General features: G+C 33.3%; 1 protein-coding gene across 1 annotated transcript; it reads left to right on the top strand.

Annotated features, from left to right (window-relative positions):
- The first annotated feature begins 924 nt into the window (after window positions 1-924).
- Window positions 925-8,443, top strand: LOC115989746 (GDP-L-galactose phosphorylase 1-like). The gene is made up of 8 exons (XM_031113587.1): window positions 925-1,121; window positions 1,721-2,179; window positions 3,940-4,061; window positions 4,142-4,201; window positions 4,314-4,544; window positions 5,530-5,709; window positions 6,718-6,969; window positions 7,979-8,443. Exons 2-8 carry the CDS (start codon window positions 2,089-2,091, stop codon window positions 8,174-8,176), a joined length of 1,134 nt encoding a protein of 377 aa, XP_030969447.1. The 5' UTR covers window positions 925-1,121; window positions 1,721-2,088; the 3' UTR covers window positions 8,177-8,443.
- Window positions 8,444-9,105: the final 662 nt, after the last annotated feature.

The raw sequence follows: 9,105 nt of genomic DNA, 5'->3' as shown, positions 1-9,105 counted from the left end.
TAGTCCTCATCAATTTTGTTAAAAAAGTCGTTGTTAATAAGGACTAAGTGTGACAACAAATGTAAATTTACAAGATCAAAATGATAAAAAGTGTAACTTATAGAATTGAAATAATAATTGATCAAACTTATAGAACCAAAATAACAATCCACCTAGGTCCAAGCAGTGGCGGAACTAGGAATTTATTTTTGGGGGGGTCATATATAAATTTTTGTGTGTGTGTGTGTGTGAAATGTAAAATAGTAATATACAATACTTCATAACTCAATTTTTTTCCTTTTATTTGTTGAGATAATTTTTAAAATACTTATGTGTTCATTTTAAAGATGATAAATGTTTAATTATTGTAATTTGTTGACATATGTATTTATGGATTGTATTTTTTTTAAATGAAAATTAAGTTTATTTTTAGACTTTCTTAAATATATATGTATATTATCAAGTATGAGGAGCCAAAATAATAAGATTATTTAAAAATTTACAAAACTTTTAGGATATTTTCAAAAAAAAATTATTTTTTCAAAAATTTTGGGAGGCCCAGGCCCCCTTGGTCATCAAGTGGCTCCACCACTGGGTCCAAGGCATTTCAAAATTGATTAAGTTGGTCCCTAATCACGGCAACAAAGAAAGAAAAAATGAGTAATAATTTAAGGTCTAAATTTGGTCAATTTTGAAATGTTTTGAACCTGCCTAACTGAGATTAACCCAAACCAAACAAGTGTTGACTGTCTTCTACCCTTTTTTTCCCCGAAAGAAATTTAATAATTTAATAATATTAATTTTTTTAATAGTAATTTTTTTTGGATCAAACTTAGAAAGATGTAATTTTTATGTTTGCTTTAAATAAGAAAACTTAGCCATGTTTTGCACGTGTCAGGTTCTTTTTGGTTTAAAAAATGACCATAGGATTTGAGAAACCCGTGTCAGCAGAATAGACACCCATATATGCATATCATCAGTAGGATCCTTTTATCGATTGACATCGACCCATATATCCCACGTTTTCTTATCCTTCCTTCATCTCATCCCCTTTCGTTTGGTCTCCAATCCCATTGTTCTTAATTTCTCCGAATTGCAGTGTCATTCTTAGAATTTCCTCACTTTACGGCAAAATTTTGGAGGTAATAATTATATTATTATTATTATTATTCATTGACTTGTTCAATAATCGCATTGACCTCATTTATTTTTTTTTTCTGGTGTTATCAAATTGTGGTTTTTTTTTTTTTCTTTTTTCCTTAGGGTTTCGAAAATAATTCAGAGAATGCTTGAATTTATTCAAAGATTGAATTTTTAGCCCCAAATGATTAATTTTTTGCTCTTAGAATTAATGGGGTTTTACTTATTCCTTTAAATAATGGCGAAATGTTTGCATTAATTTTTTTCTGTTTATTATTGAAATTTCATCAACAGTTAAAGAAATCAAGCTCATTTTGAGCTAAATATTATGGAATATTGAATCCCATATTTGGTTTTCTATTATGCATAATTTATAATCCTGAGTATTGACTCTTATTTTTTTATATGTGGATTTAAGAACTCAAATTTGTTGTTATTCCTACATTTAATCTGAAATATATGTATTTGTGTATTCAATTTCATTATTTGAAACAATTTGAATAATGGGACATTGGGTTCATAGCAATAAAAGTTGAAAAAGATTCAGACTTTAGAGGCTTATGAGGTTTGTGATGATTTATTATTATTATTATTATTTTAGGCCAGTTTTGTTTCAAGACGACTTGTTAAGGTCGGAGAGGAATTTGCTAGTCCAGTAAGGGCTGGCTTCGTTTATTCAAACACGGCTCTAAGAAAGGAAGAAGGTTGCATTAACACTAGATGGGGCAAAGAATGTGTGCAGGCCTGTCCTAAGTTCTTGATTGCGTCTCCTACGTTTCACGGTGGTCGTGGTGCCCTACCTTCAGCTGGTGGGCATCCGGCAGATCTCACCTTCCTTGCTGGTGGCGGGTGCTAAAAGTCACACCCAATTGATCTAACTTTCCCTGCTCATAGAGGGTGCTAATTGCTACATTGAATAGGTTTCTTTTGGTTTTTGTACTGGTTAGTTTGCACGCTATATATACAATCATGGTTACAGTTAAGCAGGTTGAAGATGACAATTTGGTTTCAAAAGGTGCAATCCCTGAGCAATTGAAGTGTCCTCGGTTCTGTTTTCGAGGTCAGTACAGTTGCGATCTAACCCTTCTTGTTAATATATTAGTAAGCTGTAAAGATTCTTTGATGTTTAAAGTTTTTAGATTTCATGGCTGTTTCTTCTAGTACATTCCTGCTTTTGTTCATCACGGGGACTTGTATCTATGATATTCCACTATTTTTGTTTCTATATTTTTTAGATCAAAATGCTTAACCTTGATTAGATTTTTTGGTAAAGTTTGTTTGCTTATAATCAAACACTTATATTTATGTCTCCATTAAATTCATAAGACATTCTATGAAAAATTGGGGACCTGAAAAAAAAAAAAATTTGGACTGCCAAATGTTGGCATAGTATGATTGCATTCCATTTTTTCTTTTGTTTATAAATACTGGAATGATCACATGTTTAAATTTATTTGTCATCTCTGAAACAAGCAACTTGATCTTTTTATAAGAATATGTTGGGATTAATGTTTTGAATTTAATTGAACTGGGAAGTTGTTTAGTAATGGTGATTAAAAAGAATATAGAATGATTATCATAGCGGCAGTGCCGATGGTGTTATTGTGGGGGATGGGGAATTTGACATTGGCCATGTTTATTTTTCGATGGAAGGGAGTGGTGGCTGCAATGATGCCTCAATGGTGTGGTGGTGGTTCCACATAGTATGTCAGTAGGAATATTTTGATGTTTTGGAAATGTGTGGAATCTAAAATTTTTGTGAAATTCTATAATTTTTGTAAATTGTATACCACTGTTTCTTTTTGGTTCTGAATACAGCTAAAGTGAAAAATGAAATAGGGCTGTTGCTTTTTACTGAATTATGTTATATTTGTATCATGTAATCCGAGTTGCTTTTATAAGGATTACTTGAGCATTATCAATGTACTTGTGCTCATCTACATCCTACTAAAGTATTCTTGTCTCTTTCCTCAATCATCACTTAAAATATATTCTTAATATAATGGATTATCTTTGAGGAGTTAGCTTTGCGGACATCAGATTATTTCAGGGGATGGTGTGGGCTGGCTTTAGTTTGTGTATGTCTTTTTTTTTTTTTTTTTTTTTTGGTATTGTACTTCTTGATTGCTTGTTTACGTGGTTTTGTTATGCGAATTATGGGAAGTCATAAAGTTGTTTATGTGTCTGTATTTGTTGGGTTTATAGGATATTGATTCTCTCTACAGAAAGGTAGTTTGTGAAACATAGGGTAGATGCTTCTGCAATTAAAAACTAGTTGACAAATTAACAGTTTTGATGAGGCTGCTGTCATTAAGAGTAGTGAATAATTATATTGCTGTATAGTTGGTACCAAACACAGATGCTTTCTTTCATTTCTTCTGTTTATTTTTGGAGACAGTGTTAGGGAAAGTGGGTGCCTTGATTTGAAAATTGGTCTAATCTTACAGGAAAATATATAAGAATGGTGGGTAGGTAAACAAAGATGTAGTTGAATCTATTCACGGATTATAGTAACAGTATATAATAACACCACTTTATATCATAGTAGTGATGGATGAACTGAATTCCATATTTGTTTTCTTTGTTTTTAATTTTTTTTAAGGAAAATCGTTTATGTGCTTAGTGTCATTTATTTTGTTACTGCTCCCAAGCCTAGAAAAAGGAGGAGGATTGTGGTGGTTGATGGCCAACGTATAATTTTGTCACTTTATTATGAATGAATCCCCTTTTTTTAAGAAAATGGTGGTTTGGTTTATAAATCTTGGGATTAGCTAACATCTTCTTTCACATAAATTCATTTTGATTGTTTAATTTGCTCAGATATCAGGATTCCTCTTTATCGCTTCAGTAGCCAATCTCTTTTGGATGATAGTCCATTTGAAGGACATGTATGCATTCCAGAAGACGAACAAAGTGCACTAGATTCTCTTCTTCTTGCTCAGGTGAGATTCAAAACAAATATAAACATTGATATTTATTGAGGTCTAGCTATAATATATGTGCTCTTTTATTACATTGCCAGTGGGAAGATAAAATGTGGAAAGGCGTTCTCAGATATGATGTGACAACCTCTGAAATTAAGGTAGGTTATGCTGCACTAATCATCTTCTTCTGGTATAAGCTGTTTGTTCCTTTTACATGGGTCCAGATTTAATCACCACAGAAGCACTTATTTATTTAGATACTTTATGCAGGTGATTTTTGGCAGGAGAAAGTTTATTGCCCAGTTGAATGAAAGACTGGGTATGGATTATGTGCCCAAACCTGAGCCAGATAAAATTTGTGGTCAAGGGAATCTCTCTGAGTTTCAATGGACAAAACATCAAGAGGAGTTTCTCTTTTATGTTGCAAGTGGTGAAATGGCAATACCTGAGCTTATTCCTTCTGCTGCTATGCCTGATGGGGCTGTCTTGATTATTATTAATGTAAGGTGGAGGGTTTATGGCTTGTGTTTATATATGTAGTTTTAATCATCTTCATGCAATTATCATGACTCATGGTGCTCATCAGGTTCAATAATTATGCAAACATATGATCCTAACTTAGGAAGCAGGAACTTGGCAAACTCCCTGGAGTGTATGTGTCCCACATGTATTGTACACAAATACTTTGAAGTGTGAACATCAGAGGAGAAGTAATGGTTGAAGAGGATGGAGTGAGAGATCTTGAGGATGTGAGATTCAGTGGAGGATTATGGATGGGAGGGAGAAGATAGATTTAAAAGAGAGAGAGAGAGGTTGGGTCTTTAGGGCAGGGGATGGTTTGACCAAACGAGGGGCTAGGACGCCGTTATCCTCCGTGACACTTATTTTTATTTTTTGACTAAGCACTGTACTCTGTGACACTGACTGGGATTTTAATTGTTAAGTTGACCAAAGAAATTGAGCTTAGGTTGAATGACAAAATAAATCAATTTTTGGGCCATGGCTTGTGTCTGGATTGATGGGAAACTTGTTGAAGCCCAGTAACTTGACAAAATTTTGTTCTATTAAAGAGGCCAAACAAAACAAATTTTTGGATAAAAATTTATTGCATTCCTAAGATCATGTACTTCTAAATTAGATACCAAAATTTTGGAGGAAAATTACAATATTTCATCTAATCATAAATTGGTTTGTTGATATCTTTTCAAATGTTATTTCAAATGTTTTTTGGCATTATTATTTTCATACCTAAAACTAATAAATAACCCTAATAGTATTAATTAATTAATTCTTATATCTATGTTTACAAGAATTAATGTGTTGCTGTGCAGCTGTGTTCGTATGGTTTTGTAACTGTGTATTATATTTGTATCATGTGTGGGAATAATTTGTTATAGATGCTGATTGCAATTAGTTATGCAGGTTTATATGTTCTAATGACATTCTCTAGGGTAAGATTTGATTGATAATCAACTTTATTTTCTAGGAAATCCCTGTGGAATACGGCCATGTCTTCCTGGTGCCTTGTGGCCCAGATAGTTTGGCCCAGGTCCTAGATACAAAATCTTTGGAAATGGTTGCAAGGTTTGCAGTTGAAATCAATAATTGCTCCTTTCGCTTGTTCTATGACTGTCCTACAGCTGGTACTTCTCATCGATATTTTGAGGTATGAGATTACTTATAGTTGTTGATTTTTCACTTCTTTCAGCATGACACTGTTAATTTGGCAACTGATGATGTTCTTTTCGCCTGATAATTTGTGAAGCTTTGTTGCATAAGGTTATTGTGGTCTTAGAAAAAAAGTTTTCCCTATGTGTTTTCCTGTGAATTTATGAGGATGCATTAACGACTTGTGGTATCTGTTTCTCCACAAGGTCTGAAATAAACCTAACATTTGATGAATGTCTCCACAAGTGGGGCCATGGTAGATTTGACATTTGTCTAGTAATTGATTAAGTCTTTCTCTTTATAACTTACTTTAATTAATTCATTTTTTTGTTCTTGAATTTACAAGACAACTTTCTGGTTAGTGAATACACACACAAACATCCTTGGGGGAGCGGGTGTGGGTGTTTCACATATACTTATAAAAAAAATTCTTAACATGATGGTGTCAACTCTTTTAAGATTGAGAAGACAAGTAAAAAAAAAAAAAACTTAACGTGATGGTGTCAACTCTTTTAAGATTGAGAAGACAAGTTTGATGCTGCATGTCAAATTATAAAATAAACCAATTTGAACTTCTCATGTAAGCATTGTTAAATGTGTCACCTTATAAGTACATTGTTAGTATATAACAACAGAAGTACAGGAATCTCAACAGTTTTTTTTTTTCAATACCTAATTGGCATTTATCATTTAACTTAATAGAGGATGGAGGTGAAGCAGTGAGTTTGGTTTCTGATAATAAAATTTTGACAACATTGAAGATATGGTTTATGAACTGTACATACTGCATACTTAGGTACCTTTTAGTTGTTCCTAGAGTATGTGTTTGGTGTTGTAGCAGTATATTTTAAAAACTAAAAAGAGTATTTCCTGTGCCAAAAATTTTATTCTGCTTGGCTTATGATTGAAAATGCATTTTTTCCTCCTTTGATGATGCAGGCCTGCAAAATTTTATTCTGCTTGGTTTATGATTGAAAATGTATTTTTTCCTCCTTTGATGATGCAGGCCTGCTACTTTCCAAGCCCTTTACCTGTGGAGCTGACACCTGTTGATACTTTTTTCCATGAGAGGAGGAGGGGGATGCGTATCTCTGCCGTTACAGATTTCCCCATTAAGACCCTATTGTTTGAGAGTAACAAAAAATTTAAGAGAATGGTGGAGGTTCTTGTTGAGATATGTTGTCAATTACAGGAGAAGAGCATTCCATATAATTTGCTGATATCCGATTGTGGTAAAAAGATCTTTTTGTTTCTTCAGGTAAGATGGCCTATAGTCTCATTTTAAGCTTAAAATTTTTTCTTTCTTTACTACATACTTCATCCTAGGAGTGATTTGTAAGCATTAGTTTAAATTGAAACTTGGATTTCCTATTTTTTTGCTGGACACTGAAAATTTTGCAGATTGAGGTGCACTTTAGGAGTATGGCAGGAATAGGTAGACAATGTACAATTTATTTCGAACCTCTTACTTGTCCTATATTTCGTCCCTTATGTGCCCTTTGAGAGAATTTAAAACAATCTTTTTGATATCTGTGTTACTTACAGCAAAAGCATTTGTCTATGTACAGTTGAATTTCCTTTTTGCTTTTTTATTTTGTTTCAAATTTGAAATCAGAAGCAAATGTTTGGTTTTGAATTACACATATACCAGCCATTGAGCTCTATGTCAAATGACACATCTTCTTCTATAATAGTGAGGAGATTAGAGTGTGTTTGGGAAGTGATGAAACTCATAGCTTATTAAAGTTTTTAGCTTATTTTTGTTACTATTTATGGGTCCCATTGTATTTTTTGGTACTATTCATGGGTCTCACTGAACTATTCAGCTAGCTTTTAGTTTTATTTTTTTATTTTTTATTTTACAGTATTTTCAGCAAAAAGTTTCAGTTTCAGTTAAATAAACTGTTCCCAAACGGACCCTAAGATAGTGGGTGCCAGCGTGGGTAACATACAATTTTTTTTATTAAAAAAATAATCACTTTTTATGGCTTCTACATTTTCTTTAATATTTACATTCTGGCAATTGTCATTATGCTTGTGCAGTTGTGCTGAGTTCCGAGAATTTACCTTGAGCAGCATATAATTTTGCTTTTTTGGAGATGCTTTTTCCTCTATTTATATAATGTATCTTTTCATGAATATGCATGTGAATTTCTTGCTGATTTAGTTACCATGCAAAGTTGATGCAACGCCGGAGGATCAAATGTGCTCTGCCATTGGTTTTGGATTGACTGAGTGTTTGCTAATCAGTGATTGATTCTGTGCAGATGCAAAATATGGCAAACTCCGGGACCCTATCAGCTTGGGAGTGCGGAGGTTATTTTTTGTTTCAATCAAGGTCTGAATTTGATCAAGCCACTGAGGAGACTATGCTTAATAAGCTACGTGATGTCTCTCTTGATGATGAAGGCTTTCAAGTAGTGAAGGAGCTATGTTGCAGTATTGCTGATAAGTTTGCCGCTTGAATTTGCACCTTTGCTGAACATGCGGCACAATAGATGTCCATTTGACTACTGTTGATACTTTATGGTTAACACGATCTTGTTTTCAAACATTCTTGTGCTCTTGCAATGTTGTGGATTAGTTTGTTACTTGAATTTGGGACCTTTGATGAATGTAATGCATGAGTATTTGTTGATTCTTCATGGTTAATGTGATTCTATCTTTCAAACATTCTCGTGCCTTGGAACTCAGATATATAATAATAAACATGAAAGAAGTGGGATTCGTGATGTTGTTCATAGTAAGGTACTTTATTTTGGATTTGATGTGATGAAACTAACCTTTGGATGAGAGGAGGATTTATAAAGCCTTTTTTTCCCCCCAAATCAAGGGCAGGAGAGTAAGATTGAAGGTGGTTTCCTTATTGCGCGACCATATTAGCATTTTATTTGTTGGGATTGGTTGAGACATCATGACCCAACTCCACTGAAGGCACCAGTGGACATTGGGCCAGTGACATGGAAATAATTCAAAGTGCTTCCTAGTTCGGAATTTGATACCGAGACCTACAACCCATTTCTAGAAGTTCATGCTCCAAAAATCAATTCAATGAAAAACCTTAACTGTTTTTTTATGATGTTAAATATCAAATCAATTTTATTTTGGTCCTTTAAATATGTATTGACTTTGATTTTGGTCTTATAACTCTAGGGAACTTAGAAATTCAGTATATGAACGGAAATTTGAAGAGAAAATTTGAGGGATGAACGGAAATTTGATGAAGGTACTAAATTTCAAATATTTGAGGGACCAAAATTGAACCTTTTGAAATTAAAAATTGAGGGGGGGGGGGGGGAGGGGGAAATCAAACAAACCATATATTTGATGGATCAAAATTTTTTTTTTTTTGAAACTTGATGGATCAAAATTTCAATTTACCCTATTTTATTTT

The sequence above is a fragment of the Quercus lobata genome, chromosome 5 (assembly GCF_001633185.2).
Source record: "Quercus lobata isolate SW786 chromosome 5, ValleyOak3.0 Primary Assembly, whole genome shotgun sequence".
Lineage (NCBI taxonomy): Eukaryota > Viridiplantae > Streptophyta > Magnoliopsida > Fagales > Fagaceae > Quercus > Quercus lobata.
The sequence above is the reverse complement of the archived record's forward strand: the minus strand, read 5'-3'. Positions and strand labels throughout refer to the sequence as shown.

What these genes read in the sequence shown, in the direction of transcription:
- LOC115989746 (XM_031113587.1), top strand. Translation starts at nt 2,089, where the DNA reads ATGGTTACAGTTAAGCAGGTTGAAGATGACAATTTGGTTTCAAAAGGT. An exon ending in TCCTCGGTTCTGTTTTCGAG is followed by an intron (nt 2,180 to 3,939) that starts GTCAGTACAGTT and finishes TAATTTGCTCAG; the next exon opens with ATATCAGGATTCCTCTTTAT. An exon ending in CTGTCTTGATTATTATTAAT is followed by an intron (nt 4,545 to 5,529) that starts GTAAGGTGGAGG and finishes TTTATTTTCTAG; the next exon opens with GAAATCCCTGTGGAATACGG.